Source organism: Agelaius phoeniceus, chromosome 6, assembly GCF_051311805.1.
Source record: "Agelaius phoeniceus isolate bAgePho1 chromosome 6, bAgePho1.hap1, whole genome shotgun sequence".
Lineage (NCBI taxonomy): Eukaryota > Metazoa > Chordata > Aves > Passeriformes > Icteridae > Agelaius > Agelaius phoeniceus.
The window spans coordinates 4,946,760-4,970,209 of NC_135270.1; the positions used below are offsets into that span (position 1 = coordinate 4,946,760).

Below are 23,450 nucleotides of genomic sequence, written 5' to 3' on the forward strand. Positions count from 1 at the left end.
CCCAGTGTACATTAGTAAAAGGAACACACTCACTCCAAACCCTGCATGAGCCATGCCTGGAGAGGAGATGAAGCCAGATAACTAAGCCAGACCAGAGAGATTGAGAAAGGATAAAAGTGGAATGTGACCCTGCATTTTTAAACAGTGATAAGAAAAGAGCTTGATCTTACTATTATATTATTCTGGTACAGTTCATTTTTTTTTTTTTTTTTTAAACTGAATTATGCTATCTTCAATATCAAACACATTCTGGCAGGTGTCTGGCTCAACAGTTTTGAATATAATTTCAAATTTCCACAGCACTAATGCATAAATTTAACTGTGGACTGGAACCAAGTGTCTGTCCACAGTTCTGAGAGCAACGCCACATTTACATTTTGTCATCTATTCCACCTAACAACCAGCAATTCCAAGGTGATGCTGCTATTTTCAATTACTAACAGTCACACAAAAATGAGCTTTAAAATAATTGGCAATACTTTGCTGAGGACCACATCCACATTATGCAGAGGTTACAAGAAAAATTCTAAATTAAAATTATATAATCATTCTATTCTTCTCACTTCAAGTAACATGATCAAGGAACTACAGCACAGAAAAATAAAGTTGATTTTTTTTTAGCTCTAGCAACAAACTAGAGGCAAGCACATATTACAGGAAAAGAAATATTTGCTCCAGTACAAACCCATATGTATTTGGCCACTAAACCATCCACAAAGTTTTTACATTCATCATCCCAAAGCAATTTAAAGAAATAAACATTCAGAACAAAAGCAAGACTTAGAATTACCATGAAAGAGTCAAGTTGCTAAATCCTAGAACAACTCAGGAAAAAGCTAGCTAAATTCAACTTTCAGCCCCACAGACAATAGCCAGGAGTAAGATCACCTACTGAATTTAGCCAAGTCTACCACTGCAAGATTTTGGAAGCTCATGCAGTGATATTCTTTATAACAGAAACCTTGCAGGGGGGAAAACCAAACAAACCAGAACCAAAAAATGAACACAGTTTGATATAAACACTGAAGAAAAAAGTACAGAATGGGCTAGTCGAGAAAAAACTCTAAACTGAAATCAAATTATTCACACATATGCACAATCAGGCCCACAGTAACTGAGCAAAATAAACACATCAGCTCATTAAAGATCTATCTGCCTGAATTTATCTTTGCTTTCTCTTCACTTCTCATGGGTTATTCAATCACTTCCCATCACCCAGGAAAGGAAACATTGCACTATGAAGACAGAGCTATAATTAGATATTCCTCTATTTCATTTCACATATATGACTGAATGAGAATGGATGAGAAAAATATGAACCGAGATAATAATGGCAAGTTGAAACACTCAGTAAAAAATACATTTGGCACAGAATAACACCTCAATTCTTCCTCAGCACAGTAATGCTGTGTTTACTGCAAAATTAGTTAAGTTAGCAGAAGAGATTTTTAATGAAAACAATTATAAATTTAAAATAACTGTGTTTAAAGCATTTAACAGTCCCTAAGGTCAAGTGATTACAGCAGTTACAAGACCCGAGGGACATGTTCACACCAAAACAAAGTGAATAAATTACCTCAGCCAGTGTCTGCAATCACTAAGTGACCACAGAGGTTATTCAATGTATAAGCCCAGCTGACTTCCACGCAAAACCAATAATGAAAATGTAACGGCCAAAGGGAAAAAGCATTTAACTAGCAAAAGTTGCTGGAAGGGCTGAGAACTGGGGAGAATGGGAAAGGGAGGGTGGAAAGCAAGCTCCATGGCTGGGCTGTGGAGGCAAGCAGGAAGGATGAATGTGGGTGAAAAGGACAGGCAAAATGCTGAACATTTTTCCCAGGTGAAAGACCCAAACTGTGGCAAAAGGATGCAAGAGTCCAAAGATATAAACCAGCAGGGCTTTAAGCAGTGCTCTCAGCCCTGTAAAAGTGGCATATGTAAGGCCCAGAGAAGGACAAGCAAGGCAGGAGCTCAGAATAATCATCTCTCAACCTTCCCCTTGGCTTTACTGCCAGCAGAAACAGTGGACAGTCATTGTGTTTTAGTTATGCCATGATAGAATCCCAATGGAGGCAAGACCTGGGTTTTACCACAGAGGGGGTAAGATGAGCTGCAGAACGAAAGCCAGCTTTGATCTGGCTTCTCTGCCTCATGACATAAATGACAAAGATGCCTTGCCTTCATTGCAGCTCCACAACACAACTGCCAGGGGAGAAAACCAGAGCCAGGAAAGACAGAAAAACATTTTTCCATATGGACCACCTTGTATTTGATGCATTTGATTCTCAGTGTGTAGCTCTGGAACAAGGTTCCTACCAACTAAGGTGAAAAAGGATGCTACTGAGGAAGCAAAAGGAATCCTGCCTGCTCCTGGTATGAATTTTTTAACTACAGCACATCATCACCTCACATCCCTGAGGTCATTAAATCTTCACAACACACACAGTAAATAAGAGCATAATAAATGGTAAAACACAGCTAACACATTTTGGAGACAGGAGCTGAAATGAGAAGCAAAAGGACACGGCTGGATTTGGTGTTTTTGACTCCTGGTGGGGAATATTTGCACTGAAGCAAGCATTCATCAACGTTCCCACAGGTGAAGCAATTTGCTGGGCTTGCCCTGTGCCAGGAACCTAATAACTGGTATTGTCATATACATATATATATGACAATATATATTATATTATATTATATTATATTATATTATATTATATTATATTATATTATATTATATTATATTATATTATATTATATATTATGTATATATTATGTATATATTATGTATATAATGTAATGTAATATAATGTAATATAATGTAATATATAATATAATATAATATAATACAATATAATATAATATAATATAATATTACATTATATTACATTATATTACATTACATTACATTATATTACATTATATTGTTATAGTATGTATTCTTATATTATATTCTATTATATATTATTATATAATAGAATATAATATATATTTAATACATAAATATATGATATATAAATGTTATATATATAAAATATATTATATATATACACACAAATATATACTTATATATGTGTATATACATATATACTTATATATGTGTATATACATATATACTTATATATGTATATATATGTGCATCTATACAAATATATCTGTATATATATATACACATATATGCATATATATTTATACATATATATGTGTGTGTGCATGTGTATGTATAGATATGAGAAAATGTAAGTGGACTCTCAGCATGTAAAAAAAGGTTTTCTTTGTACCTGAACTATGAAAGCCTGAGGCCAAAGCCAGCAGGCCCTCCAACAGCCAGAGCTTTCAGTTTCAGTCAAACTGCCTGCAAAATCTGCTTTTTCAGATAAACACTACACTGTCTTCTACAAGAAACTATGCATACATGCTAAGAAAGCCCCCTGGTAAATTATTGAGGCTGGAACACAACCTATCCAAAGGGTTAGAATTCTTCTGTTGGCAATGTTATGTTGGGACCTATTCACTAAAATAATATCCTTATGATATTATGAGGATATCCTCATGAACCCCCTGTGAGATGCAAGCAATGCCAAGAGGATGCCAGCACTGCAGGAGTGCCCAGGGAAGGGTGAAAGCATCCTGGCAGAATATTTGGGCTGGCTTTCTGCAGCCCTGAGTGTTTTCAAATGCCAAGCACTGGCCACAGGCTCTGGCTGTACCTAAAGAGCATTTGTGAAATTTGTGACATTACTCAGGGGCCAAAGAGGAACTCAGGTGGCCAGACACTGCTCTCAGCAATGCACTCAGGGAGATCTGTGCTCTCCAAGAGGAAATTCCTCCTCTGGAGCTGCAATTACACACAGAAAAAGGACAGCTTTGAGCCTATCAAATCTAGTATCACCTTCCAGAAATTTCTATTTCTCTCTAGAAATAAGAACAATGCAGCTAAGTCGCAGTGGTGTGGCTAGAGAGCCCCACTCCCACGTGCACAGCAATAAAAAAATTCAAATAGGGTTTTGGAAATCAGAGGAGGTCAGGTAAAAGAGTATGAAGAAAATGCAAAGAATGATGACAAGACAGACAGTGTAGGAGTCCTTCTATTTAAAAATTCCTTTTGTAAAACCAAATGTCCCTTACATATCTCTTGAAGGGTCAGCCAATGCAATAAAATTCTGTAGACATGCTACATATGATAAAACAGGTAAGATAAACATAAGATAAAATATGCAGAAATGCTGCAACCACACAGCAGGCAAGGGAGAGTGCACTAAAACCTGATGACAGAGCTTTGCTTCGAAATATCTTTTATATATTAAAAATACATTTTAAAACCCATTCTGATGGTTTTTGAAAACCAGCTGCTCAAGCCACCCTCAGCCCTGGGTATTTCTAGAGCAAGGGGTGAGCTGGCAGTGCACAGCCAGCCTGCCAGTGGCATTGCCAACAACAGCAAAGTTGCTCCCACACAAGTTGCCTCCTTCCTTTTGCTTCTCTGCTCTTGCTATTGAATTGCCCTCACTTCCAGCAACATGCTGTCAAATGCAGCAGAATATTCAAGGTGTTTGTAGTGGGTTTGGTTTGTTAATTTGAGGTTTTTTGGGTTAATGTACAAATGAGTGTGGTGGGTTTAGTGCTGGCTAATCACCAGTGCATTCACTAGGATGTACTCTCTTATTTCTTGTTGTGAGGTAGGACATGGGGAAAGGTAAAGCTCAAAACTTTCAAAGGGTATAAAGAGAAATTTCTTAATAGTAACTAAAAGAAAAAGTAATAAAAATTGGAAAAAGACTTTTAGGAAACTTCGCACCTTTCTATGACCTTTTCGTTCTCACTGACCACGTAAAGAAACAAATCCTAAAATTTTAGTTAGTTTACTACTTTTAGAATGATCTTTCTTTGGTTTACTTAGAGAGATAAGCCTTTTTTGTTAATGTTATGGAGACTTCTCTATAAGAAAATAGTTTTTTGTGTTTCTTTTTATGAATAGTAGCTGCTTGGGGAAATTTGTCATCATGAAATTTCTTCTATTTTTTATAAGCTTTTTTTACAGTTGTCTTTATGGGCTATGTTAACTAATAGGGGTACTTTTTTAAAGATGAGTTGTTTAAAGGTAAAGGTTTGCATTATCTATCTTTAAAATTATCTTTATCTCTGGGAATAGACTCTTTTTTTTCCTCTCCCTAAAAACACTATTCTACCAAAGAGATGCTGACAGCCCATGATCAAGGATAAAATGCCTGTACTCCAAATCAAAGGGGCAAGCATGTGAATATCAACCTCCCCCTAAAAAATTCTCCAAATATATATATCTATATCTATATCTAGATATATATGCTTTATACATTTTATATATATTTAATATATAATTTTTATATAACTATATAAAAATAGATAAGATATATATTTATCTATATATATAAAATAGTATATATGTATTATAGATACTGTATATACTTTATACATTTTATCTAGTATATCTATTATGCATTATAATTTATATAATATTATATAATAATTATATAAAATATATCATGTATATATTATTATTATATATTAACATTATAGAGTATTATTATATATCTCTAATATTATAAATAGAGACATTATATATATATATATATAGTTGTTACTATTACTATATATTTATAATAATACTCTTCCAAACAGTATTATTGTTTCTGCCACATGGGAAAAAGGACTTTGATCATTTCCAATACATTGCAACTTCCAACTCCGCTGTAAGCTACAGCAAACCCAAAACACAGTGAGCAGCAGGTTTTGGAGTGGACACAAAACCCCCCCCAGCACCAACTAAGGGGACAAACTGCATCCTTTGCACGAGGTGCCACCACCTCCTCAGCACTCCCAGGGGGCTGCGATGAATCCTTTCCCCGAGGTAATGCAGAAATGCAGCAAAGTCTTTAAATTTGGCTTAATTAACAGTATATTATTATTATTATTATTATTATTATTATTATTATCATTATCATTATCATTATCATTATCATTATATTTTATTATTAATAAGTGAGGCTAGAAGCAGCACACGGCACGAGGACAAGCGGAGCGAGCGCGGGGGGAGATTCTCGAGCGCCCTAATTCAATTAGCAGGCAGTGAGTGACACTGGGACAGGAGGGGTTAATTGGGGTCACCAAAAGGCAGTAATTCCTTACCTAACCAGTCATTAAACTTCTTAACCTCGGAGGGCAGTCCCAGCTCGGTGAAGTCGCCCGTGTGGAGCAGGATGTCCCCGTAGGGCATCTGGATGCCATCTGTTCTGGAGTGCGTGTCTGAGACGCAGACAAAGCGCGTGTGGCCCGCTGGCTTTGGAGTGTCATATGGGATGGGGTCGACCCTAGAGCAGACACAAAGATCCCACAACAGTCACAAGGTTCAAAGCCTCACATCCATTATTGCAGATAGCAGCACGCTGCTCCCTCCAGGAGAACTGCCGCGCGTCCACCGACAGACGCCGCGCGCTGCCAACAACCCAGTGCTGCTAAAGACTTACCTGGTGAGGAGAGGAAGATCAAATAGACACAAATATGGCCACTCTGTGGTACTAAAGTGTGTTTAAACACAGGGGAAAATGGATTTAGGAAGCTTTGAATTGGGATGTTTTACATCCTGTGCCTTAGACATGGACAGGTACAGGGAGATAAAAGTATCCCAGGTGGGCCAGGAACGGGCTCTCACCTGAGCTCAGCTGTCACATTCACATTTTCTGAAAAATCCTTTCACCCAGGATTTTTCTCCTGGGAAGCTGAGAAGCCTCAGAGAAATAGGAAAACAATAATTATCTGATTTGCTTCTCCTGTCTTTTGCTGCTTTGGAATGTGTTTGGAGATTGTTTACCCACAGGTGATTGTTTCGTTGGTTTCATGTGAATTGTTTTGACTCTTTGGCCAATCAGTGCCAAGCTGTGTCAGGGCTCTAGAGAGTCACAAGTTTTCATTATCATCTCTTTAGCCTTCTGTCTGTATCCTTTCTTTTTTCTTTAGTATAGTTTAGTCTAGCATTCTTTAATATAATACAGTATCATAAAATAATAAATCAGCCTTCTGAGAACATGGAGTCACATTCATCGCTCCTTCCTGCCATGGGGGTCCCAGCAAATACAACACTCAGCAGCTGATTTTGTTGAAGGACACAGGTTCTCCTACAGATCCCAGCACAGAGCATTTGTTTACACACAATAAGGTACATCCAGGAGTGCTTGGATGGAGGCTGGAAACTGCAGAACCAAGTCTAGTGGCAGCTTCCTAAACTCAAACAAAATCCTGAGCTCATCATCCCAGAATCTATAAAGTCAGGGCTGATGTGCTATCACACATATAAAACTTTTTTTTTTTCTATAGCAAACAATGCTAGAAATTTAGTTCACTTGGTTATTTGCAAGCTGTATTTGGTAATTTGATCTTATCAACTACACGTGACCCGTCATGGAAGTCTGGTCATTTGGTTTTTGGTGACTTTTTTTTTTTTTTGAGCACAATAGAGGAAAAAAATAGGTACTCTAAATGCTTTATGCATACTTAGTGGTTAGAAGCTCTAATTTGTAACAGAAAAACTTAAATACAAAAGGCAATCCATTGCCTACTTTGGAATAGCAATTATTTCTCTGCAGAGTTGCCATAATTTGATTTGCTCAACACTTGAATAGCACAGCATCTGGATTAGTGCCACAGAAAATCCCATCCCAATTCCACAAAACTTCAGCTCGTTCCATTGATGTGCCACTTTGATCATGGTTAGAGCTTAGCTTCAGCTAGAAATGTTGAGGTATTTAGGAGTTATGTCAGAATAATAGTCCACTTACATCTCAAATTATCAGGCTAGTGAAACCAAGCTCCAGCTACTTTAAAGCATCCCAAAATAATGCTGTTCTAAGACTTATCTGGACAAACTGGCACAACAGGCATTCAAAAATCAGTGCCTGAAAGTAAAAATAAAATTAAACAGTAATAAGAAAACTAACTAATAATAAAACCTTTAAACAGGTTTTATTAGTTGTGCTCTCCTCACTGAAAACAAACACCAGTAGACATCACTGTGAATTTGTTGTCCTAAATCCCCACAGTTATGATGAGATGTATGGTCAGTAACAGAAAATAAAGCACAAACCTTAAGAAAATACTGACTTTTAAAGTATTACATTTGTTTACTGAACTGTAAACTACATTAACATTTAGTTTTCACTGTACACTGAACTGTGTGAAAACTTCTACCAGTGCCTTGAATTTCAGCTCCCTGCACAGGTGAAAAAGACCAGAAGCATCCTCCAGGGTGCAAATCTGTTCCCTGCCCTGAGGAGTTTTTAGAGTGGCTCCAGAAATCAGACTCCATATGGATATGCCCTGGTCTCCCAGTGGAAAACTGCCCCTGGAAATGCACTTACTAACAAGATCTTACTGAGTTAGAATTCAATTTTGTTAGAATTTTTAAATTATATTAATTGTTTGTTAGATAGTAAATATATTATATTACATTAATATATACTATATATATATAAAATATATATTATATATAAAATATATTATTTATTCTATTTGTTAGACTATTCACAGCAAAAATATTACTGAGGGAAGCAGTAGGGAGGAGATATTTGTTAGATTGATTTTTCCTAGGTACCATAAATAGGTCTTTCCAATCAAGCTGTATTTACCAGCAAAGTACCATACCTTGTTGACATTGGCCACTGAATCAATTTGCAAAATTCAGGCTCTCCAAGATGCTGCTTACTTTAAATCAGATTCTACTGCCAGCTGGGCTGGAGAGCAGAGAATCTGGTGGATGACTCTTCCTGGGGTTTGGTATTGTACCTCCTGTTCCACCCAAAGCAGCAGGTACAATTACCTGAGCCATGAAACTGTTACCACTGCAGAAACCCGGGAGACAAATCCAACAATCAATGGATTATTTTTTTTTCTCAGCAAGGGTCTGAAATTAACACAGTTATTATTCCAGAGAAAAATTAATTTACCCATTGAAATTGCACTGGCAAGCTGGGCAGAACTGCCATCATGGTGCTTTCCTACATGGTGTCTTCCTTCCAAAATAAGGGGATCCCCAGATCAACATTTCCCTACTTCCCAGCAAGTTTACTCCAGACAGCACAAAAAATGAACACCAGCTTTCATCATCAGCACAGAACTTGCTCAGAACATCTCTGCTGGAGCTAAACCAGCACTGCCTGCCCTGGGGAGCCCAGTTTGGTTTGTACACAGCAGCCAGGCTTTGCTCTTCTCTGCAGCTTCCAAACAAACCCTGCTCTGCATTAGGGTACGGCACTGAAACCTGCTTTAGGATTTTTCCATTCGTGCCATGACTTACAGAAAAGTCTATCATCAAAATTCATTAAGTCCCTGACCCTTCTTTCTCTTACAAACACTTTGATGTTGCCAAGTAACCTTTTTTCCACATCTTAGCTTCCTTCTCTCATTCAGTATTTCTCTACTAAGTATTTCCAAGTGAGATACTGCAGGTGATTGTGTTCAGTCCATCCATTTATCATACTCAGAACAGTCCTTCAATAGAAACTTAATAAAAGTGGTGTTATTGCCAGTCCTAAGGGCTCAAGCTTTCTTTTCACCCACAGCTGCAGCATGGCAAACAGCAATATGAGAGCCTCCTTTCCCACTGCATTCCAAGAGGATTGGGCTCTGAAGGCAAGGCACTGCCCTGTCACAGCTCTGGTGACACCCATTTCTCCTGATCTACCTTCTTCCTTTTCTACTTTCACCCTTCCTTCTGATCTACTCACAGCCCAGCAGCTGGGGCCTGCACACTGGCATTGCTGAAATCTCTGGGACAGTTCTGCATCTGAGCCTTCCTGCAGATAAAATAATAAATAATAAAATAAAATCATTCTTTTGGCCCCAATAATTCTAATTAATCCAAATTATTTACGTCCACCACCATTCTGCTGAATCAGAGCACGTACCTAATTCAACCTGTTCTTTACCTTTGCTGAACACACAATGCCTTCAGCTAACTCTGACACTCTCCATCACCACCAACAATTTGGTTTTTTTCAGTCTTTTTGACATGGCAGACTGAAACACTTCACAGATTATTTGATTACTCCACTTGGAGCAGCATGCTCATGGAAAGATGCAGTAGGAGATATTTCAGAATAATTTAAATGTTCATATATTAGGATGAATACAGAAATCAGGATAGAGGAAACAACATAAGTTATGTTGCACCTTAGAAAATCAGGCAATTGGCTGGTTTTTTAAAAGCTCATGTAAGACCCAGAACAAAATCCCATAAGGCAGCTGAGCAATGGCTGCTGTGTGAGATCACGACAGTAATGTAAGATCTGTCACATTTAATGCATTTATGACAAGGGTCCAGCAATCAGAAGGGACAATGTAACCTTCATACACTTCTACAAGAACCTTGTTTATCAGATAAATACTTTAGTAAACTGCCCTTACCACCAGTGGTTCTCACTTAGAGTCTAAGAGCCCCTCAGATTTGCAAAATATGGGGGCTCCTGCAAAATATGCATTTCCTCCCACCCTGCCTGAAAGGACAGCATTATGCAGGCTCTCATTTGGCTTGCTCAGGTGGCACTCAGCAAGGGTCTGAAATTTTAGATATTATATTACATTATTATACATATATATATATATATATATATATATATACACATATATATATGCCCCTTGCCCTGCCAGCTGTGCACACAGCAGCCCAGGCACTGCTCCATCCTGGGGCTGGTCCTCCCCCATCAGACAGCAAACCCCAGCCTGGCTTTCCAAGTGAGAGATGAGACAAGCAAGAATGAGCAACACACACCACACCAGGGGGGTCTGACCAGCAAGGCAGACTGGGGCTGAATTCAGGAACTCACAAAAGAGGAGCACCTTGGGCCTTGCACATGCACAGGGGTGTGGATGATGCCAGCCTGGTCAGAGAGGAAGTCAGATAAAATTCCCCAGGCATTGTTCTGGGGAGTTCTGAGAAAGCTCAGAGAAAGAATTAAAAGAATGCTTAATCTTTGCATCTGGTGTTTTAAACTTGTTTACTTGCAAGATGTGCACAAGGAGAATGTTTTTATTACCCACTATTAAGTACACTGTATGTGTACAAGAAGGGTGTTGTTCCTATTATCCTATGCTGTTCCTATTATCCAACACATTATTATTATCCTATTGCTCAGGATAATAATCATGTGTTGTTCCTACTTCCTGTGCTCCTGTACTTACTGGCTACATCTGTGACTCAATTTGTGGGTTAATTTTTATGACATCTAAATAAGTATTAATTATGCATCCATTGAAGCACAGGCTTCAAATCTGTGTGCCACATCAAATCCACGAGTGTTGTTGCACTTCTTTGCTTCTGAGATGTGTACAAGAAGAGTGCTGCTCCTAATTAGCCAATAATGTGAGGAGTGTTAATTGAGGACCAATCCGGTCTGATCTCAGAGCTATCCATAAAAAGAATGTGATGTATAATAAACTTCACATTTACCTTTTAACAACATAAAAATCTGTGTCACTTTATTCAGCCGTCCCTAATGCAACAGCAACACAGGGGCAGGGGACTTGATTTAGGATGTCTTGCCACAGAGGAGACATGTTAACTGTGCATTTCAGCCCAAGCCTACCCCAGTTACTCATAAGGATGTCTTATAAATCAGCAGGGCTGGAAAGCTCCTCTGAGACAGGCAGGGCAGTGCAGCCCTCCTGCAGACACAGCTGCAGCCACACTGGGACCCTGCTGCAAAAAAAAAACACCTCAGCAAACACACAAGCACCACCTTCCTGAAAAGAGTCAGTTTTGATGATAAAGGATAACTCTGCATGGGTGAGTTCAAATGCTGAAAATAAGGGTCTTGGGGTGTGTGGGAAATGAATTTGCAGAGACTTTTTAAAGTTTAATAGAAAGTTTATGCAGTATGTTTTTGTGTACAAACTTTGAGATAAGAAATGTTGATTTAGAAATACTGTGGAATAAGATAGATACTGTTGAGAGAGAAATAGAACTAGAAATAAATTTTAAAGGTTGGTTTAGTAAATAAGACTAGGTATTTTAAATAGAACTATGAAAGATGCATTGTAATAAGACTTATGAGGGGTGATTTTAGATGATTAGTTTTTAGATTAGAACATTTATAGCATAGTGTGATTAAAATCAATAAGTTAAGAAACACAATGCATTGTAATTAAGAAATAGTTTTTGATTGTAATAGTGTAAATTATAACATTTGTATTTTTTACATGAGAATGAAAATAGAACAAAAGTGTTTAAAATGTTTTTTAGCTATTTTATTTCTGAGTTAGAAACAATTTAATCTAACAAGGGTGGGTTAGCCTGGAATGCCTGTGGCTAGAGAGCCCAACCCCACAGACTGTTCACTGCCCTGCTCTCACAGCTTGTTGAGATATGCAGACTCCAAATCCCCTCTCACAGAGGGATTCCCAAGAAACCAATCCATCCTTGAGGATGGAATAAAAACCTTAACCATTGAGCCAGGAACGTTTCCAGTTCCTGCCGTGGAGCAAATCACTCACGCAGCACCCATGATGGACAAAACACCACCAGATGCTGCAAACCCCTCCTGCAGCCCCAGAACCCAAACCAGCATCATTGCTGCTCACAGCCCAGCCCTCTGCAAGCTGCCTCTGCTACAGGTGAACAGCAAGGCAGGAAATCTTCCTGTCCCCAGCATCTCCAGTGCCAGGACACACGGGCCACGTCCTTCCCACATCACACGCTGCCTTCTCCTCTCACTAATTACTCCACTGGGTATATCTGTGGCTGCATTTGTGGCTTTATTCTTTATGACATCTAAAGAAGTACTCATTATGCATCCATTTAAGCAAGGCTTCACCTCTGTGTGCCACATCAAATCCACGTGTGTTGTTGCACTTACTCTGTTTTGGGAGTCACTCGGAGACATCCTCTCTCGTAACTAGGTATTTAAAACACATCTATACAACTAGCTTTTAAAAAGCATCCCACCCATGCTTCCTGTGAATAGCCATCACTGTGTTTATTTACAGTTTGGCTTCCTCTCATATCATTTCATTCTTTTCTTGCTACTCCTATTTTCAAAATTTGCAAACAAAATACTTCTTCAAAGAGCCAGTTAGCTTGGTGTGTTTATTTTAGGATTAAAATACAAATATTTTCTGAAAAAAAAACCCCACTTTTAAAAGCTTGTTTCTTATTGCTGTTAGTTCCCCCTCCTCAGCTAAGTCAATGGAAGAAATTTTTTTGAAATGGGAAAACAAAAGCAATATATTTTTTATATCTTGAGGGTTTTGTTTCTCTGAATTCACACCTCTGTCTCTACACATGCTCCCTCTGGCATGGAAAATTCAGGAGAAAAGAATGGGTTTTTCTGTGAAAACTGCAAATGTATTAGTTTCTGAATGCAAACCTCACAGCTTTGTTATGTTGTGATATTTGTTACTGCTCTTAGAGCCAGTCCCGAGTCCTGGAATAGGGCAATCATGTGAAACTTGTGGCTTAATTAATTTCTGTTAAAATTTATCAGAAAGTCTCTCAGCTGAAGGAAAAAAGCATGAAATGCACCTGCATGCCCGGCAGCATCCAAGAAACGGAATGAACGTACCAGATGTGTAATTGTTCTTATTTAAAACAAACAAACCAACCAAACCTCAACCCTGTTAGGCCAACTTCACAATTCTCCACTGAGTTTCTAAGGCCACAGACTAGAAGGACTATATCAAACTGTAAATGTGTCTACATTTTGAAACAACAATTTAATATCCTAATTTCCAAACCTTCAAAACGTGAACACAAATGTCATTTAAGTTCTCCCGTCAGAAAACATTGACATGCCCATAGCTGATTCTGTGAAACAACACATGCTGAAGACACAAAGCCAAACACTAATTTCCTCTCAATACACAAAATTAATGCCCAAATATAGCATTGCTTTAGTTGGCCACTGTCAGCCATTAATTGTTTAAATCATACATATTAATGCTTTTGTTAACTTGATTCTGTCTTCCAGTGTGCTCAAACACCAAGCCAACATCTGGTTTCTTGTCTGACTGAAAACAAAGGGATGCAAATACCTTTCCACACCCTCCCTGGCAGATTTGATTTGTGCAAGCACACACACACACATCTCTAAGAACAGACTCCCCCAGACCTGCTGGAAAGCCCCACCTCTTCTGGAAACCCCCATGTGCATGTGTCACCCACCAACGCCTCAGAGGGGTCTGGAGAGCTGTAAAACACAGGTCTGATATTTATTACAGAAATGGCATTAACTGTGTCTTGGTGCAATGGTGGGGGGGAAATAAATTACATTTCCAAAGCCACAGGAGGATTCAATGCAGCGCTCAGCAGCTTACTGCCAACGCTTCCAACAATTATAGCTGCAGGGAAATGATGGATCTTTTTATTACAGGTTCTGGAGCTGTTTTACTTCCAGTGAGATTTATGAGATTAAACAGAAAAGACCTATATTACCCACTGTCATCATCTGGGCAAATTTAAGAAAACTCTTCTTTATAAGGAATTTATAATAATATATCTCCTCAGCCCGATTTAAACCTTAACTAATTAAAGACTCCAAACTCTGCTAAACCCAGATTGTGGTCAGTAATAAAAGCAGAAAGAGCTAAAATCCAGATTTGCCATGGTGTTCTTTGAGGGGCAAACAGAGAGCTGGCCTTTTCTGAAGTACCTGACCTCTGCCTTTGATACTAATGGGAATTCAGAAACAGAATTGCTTGAGCATTTTTGAAAATCCTACTAATCATCCCTTTGCAGAAAAAAATTTCTTATAAGTCAACAAATTCTAAAATGTAGCTAATCAGTGGCTTTCCAAAGGTTAGAGAAGTAAAACAGAACTGAAAAAAAGAGTTTCAATACCAGTGTCAGCATCACTCTAAGGCCCAGACAGAAGTCTCCTTTAAATAAAATAGTTAACCATTCTTATGCCGGTATGGTTTCAATTAAAATTCATTAAGAAACACTTTTCCCCTATTCTTTTGCTCCTGTTGTTGGGGGACTGCTATAAACTATCTCCCACCCTGACAGAAGGCATTTGCTGGCAAAACTGCACCTACTAGGAGGGTAAGTCAATAAGCTCTCTACACTCAAAGATTTTTTATTATTTCCTTACTATAAGCTCTCCAAACACCAACTCATCAAATACACTCAGAAAGTACAACCTGGCGCTCCAAGTTTAGATCCAATTTTAATTTAAGGACAATGAGGTTTGAAAACTGCACATTTTGATTTATTTAGCAAGGCTAAATTCATGCGTGGTATCCCTCCAATCATTTCATTTCAACTGCAGGAATCATAAAATGTGCTGGATTTACTTCTAGGATGGAAACCACAGAGCCCTTCTTTCAACAGGAAAACAGTCACCAAAAGAGCTCAGACTCCACTGGGCAAACACACTTGGGAGTTACTGAAGGCACAGAATGCCACCAAACACCACTAATGAGTTCCTAAAGGCACAGAATGCCCCCAAAAACCACTTGGGAGTTACTGAAGGCACAGAATGGCACCAAAAACCACTTGGGAGTTCCTAAAGGCACAGAATGGCACCAAAAACCACTTGGGAGTTACTAAAAGCACAGAATGCCACCAAACACCACTAATGAGTCACTAAAGGCACAGAATGCCACCAAAAACCACTTGGGAGTCACTAAAGGCACAGAATGGCACCAAAAACCACTCCTGAATTACTAAAGGCACAGAATATCACCAAAAACCACTCCTGAATTACTAAAGGCACAGAATGCCACCAAAAACCACTTCTGAATTACTGAAGGCACAGAATGCTACCAAACACCACTTCTGAGTCCCTAAAGGCACAGAATGCCACCAAAAACCACTTGTGAGTTCCTAAAGCCACAGAATGCCACCTAACAACCATTTCTGATTTGCTGAAGGCACAGAATATCACCAAACATCACTTGGGAGTTACTGAAGGCACAGAATGCCACCAAACACCACTTACGAGTTACTAAAAGCACAGAATGCCACCAAAAACCACTTGGGAGTCACTAAAGGCACAGAATGGCACCAAAAACCACTTGGGAGTCACTAAAGGCACAGAATGCCACCAAAAACCACTTGGGAGTTCCTAAAGGCACAGAATGCCACCAAACACCTCTTACAAGCTACTAAAAGCACAGAATGCCACCAAACACCACTTGGGAGTCACTAAAGGCACAGAATAGCACCAAAAGCCACTTGTGAATTACTAAAGGCACAGAATGCCACCAAACACCACTAATGAGATCCTAAAGGCACAGAATGGCACCAAAAACCACTCCTGAATTACTAAAGGCACAGAATATCACCAAACACCACTCCTGAATTACTAAAGGCACAGAATGCCACCAAAAACCACTCCTGAATTACTAAAGGCACAGAATGGCACCAAAAACCACTTGTGAGTTACTAAAGGCACAGAATGCTACCAAACAGCACTTGGGAGTTCCTAAAGGCACAGAATGCCACCTAACAACCATTTCTGATTTGCTGAAGGCACAGAAGGCCACCAAACACCACTTTGGAGTTACTGAAGGCACAGAATGCCACCAAACACCACTTGGGAGTTACTGAAGGCACAGAATGCCACCAAAAACCACTTGGGAGTTACTAAAAGCACAGAATGCCACCAAACACCACTAATGAGTCACTAAAGGCACAGAATGGCACCAAAAACCACTTTGGAGTTACTGAAAGCACAGAATGCCACCAAAAACCACTTGGGAGTTACTAAAAGCACAGAATGCCACCAAACACCACTAATGAGTCACTAAAGGCACAGAATGGCACCAAAAACCACTTGGGAGTCACTAAAGGCACAGAATGGCACCAAAAACCACTTTGGAGTTACTGAAGGCACAGAATGCCCCCAAAAACCACTTCTGAGTCACTAAAGGCACAGAATGCCACCTAACAACCATTTCTGATTTGCTGAAGGCACAGAATATCACCAAACATCACTTGGGAGTTACTGAAGGCACAGAATGCCACCAAACACCACTTCTGAATTACCAAAGGCACAGAATGCCACCAAACACCACTTGTGAGTTACTGAAAGCACAGAATGACATCAAACACCACTAGTGCGTTCCTAAAGGCACAGAATGCCACCAAACACCACTTTGGAGTTACTGAAGGCACAGAATGCCACCAAACACCACTTGTGAGTCACTAAAGGTACAGAATGCCACCAAACACCACTTCTGAATTACCAAAGGCACATAATGCCACCAAACACCACTTGTGAGTTACTGAAAGCACAAAATGACATCAAACACCACTTGTGAGTTGCTGAAGGCACAGAATGCCACCAGCATGCCTGTGGGACTGTCACTGATGTTAGGAGGAACAACCAGACTGGAACACCACAGACCTCAAAAAGCCATGTGCTAGCAGCTGTGCAGCATGAGATACTATTTGAAACATGGCATACTGCTGTAAAGTAAATTAGCAGACATCATGTGTTACCTGCAACATGAATTTGTGCATGTGAACCAGCGTGGCTGTTGTATTGAGGATGGGTGAATACAGTGACATTTAGACTCTAAGGTTTTAGAAGGTAAAATGTTGAGCTTATTAAAAACTGCACATTTTTTTATAGGCAGTTATGATAAAAGTGGACTTGATTGGTGATTAATTAGTACTCTTTACACTGTTGGTTAATTAGGAATAACATTTTTTTTGTAAGCACTTTACAATTAACAATAAGTTCAAAACACTAGGTGTATGATTGTTTTAATTCTAATTAATACTCTTTACACTGTTGGGTAATTAGGAATAACGCTCTTTTTGTCAAGGCTTTACAATTAACAAGAAGTTCAAAACATGAGGTGTAGGACTGCTTTAATTCCTTCTCTGAGCTTTACCAGACATTCCTGTGGGAAGTTTTGAGAAAGTTTATCTGACATTTTTCTCTGACTAGTTCCCAGTACCAAAACCTGTCTCTGTTAGGATGCACCTGAGTTTTAACAAGCCTCTCCAAGGTGCTAGCCATAAAATGCTTCTCATCAAACCACAAGCACTTAACACTGCTCCTACTAAATAAAACCCTGCAGAACAGCCCTGCTGTCCTAAAAGGCACTCAGTCTCATCTATATGAGCCATTTCAGCCTTGGCCAAAGGTTTCTTTTCATTTGTCTACCTCCTAAGGTTTAAGGAGCTTGCCACAGGGAAGATGATAATATTCAGACACCATTTAGCTCTCCCTGCAAAGCTAAGCCCTTGTGTCTAACAGGAACAGAGAGGGGATTATGGACTGCCTTCTACCAGCACCAAAGCACAGGTCTCTGCCCAGCATCCAGGGTAACAAAAAGCTCAGTACCACATTAAAAGCTGGAATTAGGTAAGCTTTCCTGCCCTAGGAGTCACACAGCTGGCCTAATATTTTAAAATTTTGACACCAGTTGTCTTAAGCTCAACTTGAACTCTAGATCTAGACTAGTGACAAATCTGAAGCAGTTCCAGGATGTATAAAAAAATATATAGTTATCTCATCAAATTTTCTTTGTTGCAGAGGAGGAAACAAACAAAAAAAGAAACAAAACAAAAACAGGAAAAAAAAACCCACCTAAGTGTCAAAAAACAATTTGTGCTCTTAAGATATGCTCTTAACCTTTCACAGGAACTTTGCTGGAGACACAGAAAGGTAAGAGACAACTTTGGGTTTAAAATTCTGCTGGAGACAATTTAGCACTTGAATCTTTCTATCCTTTATGTTTCCAGTGCAATTGTCTTCATTACAGCTAACATGAAATCCAGTCCCAGGCAAAACTGGATTCAATCACAAAACTGCAATTCCTTGCTGGCTGGATTGGAGGGGCTGCAGTGGGCTGGACCACAAGCACTGAAAGCAGGTTCTTTTAGTTGTAAAACTCTGGGCCAAATACATCCCCAGCTGAAAAGATTCTACCTGATAGCTTTCCCCACCTTTTCTCTCTCTCTCTCTTTCTCTCTCCAGTATTAAATAACTTATGACCAGGAAACCTCAGGTCAAACACTACACATTCCACAATATTTCAAGATGCAAACATTAGCTCAAGTGAGAAAAAGCTTGGTGGATAAAGCTGTGGGACAGGAAAAAAAAATCTCATGTTTTCACTAGCAGAAAGCTGCACAAAGGCAACTCCAGCTGGAGATCCTCCTTGGAAATGCACAATTCATTCTGATTTGCTTTCTCCCCCTTTTTAATTTTTTTTCAAATCTCTCTTATTATTTGGTGTTCTCATTCATTTTCCATGATAGAGGCTGCTGAAATCCAGACCACCATCTTCTCACAGAAAATACAAAATATCTCATGGATAAAAACCAGCACTGACTGTTTCAGTTGTGCCATCACTTTAACTTGACTGTGGCATTTATTTGACACACATCACATTTATACAATATTATGAGAAGCAGTGCTGCATACAGGATCAGGAGGTTTTATCAATAATGTAGTTAATAGGCAGAGTGTTTGTGGGCAACCACAGTGCCACAGGTTACCTCAGAACATTTGTGTTTTGCTTATACTTCTATAATAAAAATTAATGACTTCAAAGTCCTCAGTGGGAGTATCTAGGACATTCATATTTATCAGAACTGTTACTGGCTTCTGCAGCAAGCAATTATTCTTATTGCATTAAACCATTCATTTCCAAAGATGTATCCCCAAAAATCAAATAAATCCAAGAATGAATTATAGTCAAGATAGAAATTTACCTCAGGGATACTTTTAGAAAACTCAATTTAAAAACACATTTACTTTCGCCTCTGTGCCAGCAACAAAGGCAGGAGAAAAGGGGGAAGAACAACAGAATAATTTTGATTTCAGTGTTTCCTACAAGAAAATTCCAAAGCCAAACGAGCTGCAACCTCAATATCCAGCTTCCATCTGTGAAGGGTAGGAAGGCATTGCCACCTATGACTCAGAGGTTGCTGCTAATTGTACAGACCAAATGAATAATGCTGAATATGCAACAGAATATTGCTTTAAACGTTGCCCTTGAAATCTTTGAAAACTCGCTGCTTCCCAATTCTTTTGCTGAGCCCTACCAGGATTTTAGCTGGCATGACAGATGTAGGAGCACATCTGCAGAGAGTAATTCCTGTGTCAAGTACAAAAGGCAAATAGTTGCAGTTTGAGATTTAGAGAGGGAACATCACAAGGAGAAGCCCTGGGAAGGAGGAAAACAAGCTGCAGCACATAAGGTTTTACGATACAAAATGAGATGTGGGCAATGCAATTTCACTTACGTGATTCATTTTATAAGCAATGCAAATGCAATCTCACTGATTATGCTCCAAAACAAAAGAGGGAATTTCATTACTTCAGCCAGTGCAATTAGACATGCAGGAATCACAAAACATCCTATCTGCAGCAGAACAAATGGAAACCAGCATTTCCCACTCAGATGGGTATAACCAAGGTGGGTGAAACGCATTCTGTGCTGGTGGGTGCTGAGGAGGCATAAACTGAATTGTGCAGCCTTTAAGCTCACTCAGTCTGTGCTACAGACACTCACAGAGATTAATTCCACCACATTTGTCATAAATGAGCTAAAGATACCCCAGAACCCACATAACATGAGGTAAAAAACCCTCAAACAACAACAAAACTAACAAAAAGACCCCCAAACCAGTGTCTTCCCCAACAAAACAAAACACCACTAAAAAAAAAAAACACCCCAAAACTGCAGACCTATTTTTTATACAAGAGTCTTTTGCAGTTTTTATTTATCTTCTGCTTTCCCAAGGCTTGAAAACAGGCAGTTACTCTGAAGTCAGGCAAGCTGTGTGAATTAAGAGTACCATTGCTTTCCCTATATGGCTCCCCAGGGAATCCATTTATTAGGCACAGGCCTGTTTTCTGATTTAGCTGAAGCACTTTTCCTAGAGAATATCACTGTCCACAGCAAGAGGAATTTTCAAGTAACAGCTGCAGAACAGCCTTTTTCTGTAGGAACTGTCTTGAATCAGTTCCCCTATATGGATACACAGCATTGATTTCCAGCCTCATACTCCTCTTAGTACTTAAAAGGAGAAGAAAATTATATGTTTTTAATAGGTAGTCCAATAATAGAAACCGCAGAAAAGCTTCAGCTTCTTGAAAATTAGCAATGAAACTGACACTGACAAAACCAAAACACACAAATAGATGGAATAGCAGGGCACTCAGCTATACTAATTTGGGTGTGTTGCTTTCTGTTTAACAATCAAAATCACTTTTGCTTTGACTAAGAATACGTGTAAAATTGCACCCACCCAGCCATCCACAGTCATATTTCTCAGTAAATGTGAAGGAAATCCTAGTTCTTTTGATTTTATCCATTAAGGAGCAGGAAAAGGTGCCTTCCAGAGACAGACTACAACAGAATTCCACAGCTCTGCAAGGCTATGGGGAAGTGCAAAGGAAAAAAAGGAAAAGCATGTTTCTATGAGCTTGCAGCAAAAAAATCATTACTGAACATTCTGTAAAAGATACAGGGTAGCTTTTAAGGAAATTAGGGTTTCCTTTTTTTAAGGAAAAGACTATTAGGGTAGTTTTTAGGGAAACAAGCTAATTCGCTAAGTTGCTTAAGGAAACAAAAAGAGGGGAAAAAAAAAACACTTGAAAAAGCATGGAACTTAAAGCCTGGGAACAGCTGTCCTAACCATTTCTTTCTTTACATCTGGATGCACTGGGCTGTAATTTTTCTGTACATTTCTGCACTCTGGAGTGCCAGTGAAATCCCCAGATGCCCAGCACCAGGGCTGCCTGTGCTGGTGCTTGCTGCATCAGTAAAGTCAAAGTTCACAGTGACCATAATAGGACAGGAATGTGAGCTGGGTGAAACCACTCTGTTCACATCAATACTCTTACAGTCACCTACATCACACAAAATTAGCAGTTAACAGTCTCAGTTCTGTGACTGAAATGAGTAATTTCCTGCAACCTTTCTCCTCCTTCCTCCCTCCAAACGTTTTGGCAATCAAGAGCAGGCTTAGGGACTGTTTCATAATGAATACAGCCCTTAAGGGTAAAACTGGCAAGATACTCCAGTCTGTTCCAGAAATCCCTTCTGCATTTCATTATTCCCTCTAGTTCTACTCTGCTGGTTTACTCCAGCCTATGAAATCCTGAGATCCTTCATCTTCTGCAGATTGTGAAGACTTGAGACTAACTATACTCCTAAAGGCCAAAACCATGTCTTTATAGAACTGAAATGCTCTGCTCTCCCCACCTCCTGGAAAATCAACTCAGCTCTAAATCTTTCCTCAAGAAGGGCTTTGCCTGCATGTTGCTGTTGAAAATGAAAGGTGACACGCTCAGAGGCTTTCCACTAGTGACTCCTCTTGCCTCAGAACCCATCTCTAGCACTTGCTTTTGCCTGCTGTTGTTACCTACAGCAACAAGAACCACATCTCTTCCTCTCCTTGTCAAACAACATGACAGATTTTTTACAATAACAATCACCTCCAAGTGATGAAGAGAATCCCATGCAGCTCCAAAGAGCTGTGCTCATCTCACCCACACAAATGACATTTTCCTGTCTGAAACATCACCAATCTTCCCAAAGACCCTTCCTCACCAAAGCAACGCTTTGCTGTTACTGTGGCTTGAGAGCTGCCTACCCTTTACAGAGAGCAGCAAATACAAGTCATTTTAACAAGCACAGGTGCATATTTTCTGCAAAAACAGCAAAATCACTTCACTTAGATCACTGTGTCACCATACCTGTCCTTACAAGCCAGGCTGTGCACCCCACCCCAGCAAACATGAGCCAGTCAATGGCTCTGCCCTTGACCTTTGCTAAGCAAGCAGCCCCAGAGAATAGCCTGAATTACAGACTTGCCTTTGAACCACAGCTTGAGGCAACCTGCCAGGTGTGGGCACCAAACCATCCTCAGGGAGCAGGGCTTTGCTGGGCTCAGCTCAGGCAAGCAGCTGTCTGAAGGGAACCTAACCTCACAGGAATCCAACAAGGTGCCATGTGCCACTCGCTTTTTCAGTTCCCGGCCTGATGGCAAAAATGGGATTCTGGTCCAAGCAAAAATGGAATTCCAGTCCCAGCCCGATGGGAACATGTGGAGGGAGTGTGGGACAAAGGGAATTCAGCCCTGGGACTTTACTGGTGGCCTGCCAGCAGTGTGCCAGGTGTCAGAGCTGCACTCTGACAATGCACAGCCACTTCCACAGCCAGGAGCAAGCACGGGAAGTGCTGCTGAACTCAAACCCTGCTGTCATTTTTCACACTGCTAAGCAAAACAGACCCAAGTGTTAACCACTTTGAGGACCTGTTGTGCCCTGGATTTTCTCTGATCATTGTTACTGTGTGATTCTCTGTTTTATGAGTGTCTGAGCAAGCTCTCACTCAGGGGAGATAATACATTAGGAAGCCTATCAAGGGTGAAATGCCTTTAACACCCATTCCATTCACAGGTAAAGGCTACTTTTCCTTCTTCTTCTTCCCCCCCTGAGCCAGAACCTACACCCAGA

The 23,450-nt window shown here is 39.6% G+C and overlaps 1 protein-coding gene across 3 annotated transcripts in view; it reads right to left on the reverse strand.

The window, feature by feature from the left end:
- Positions 1 to 23,450, reverse strand: part of MPPED2 (metallophosphoesterase domain containing 2) — a 120,111-nt gene that overhangs the window by 70,900 nt on the left and 25,761 nt on the right. For all 3 annotated transcript variants that reach the window (XM_054635019.2, XM_077179523.1, XM_054635022.2), the window contains exon 3: positions 6,163 to 6,344. In XM_054635019.2, the coding sequence (XP_054490994.1) occupies positions 6,163 to 6,344 (182 nt within the window). The remainder of the gene's footprint in view (positions 1 to 6,162; positions 6,345 to 23,450) is intronic.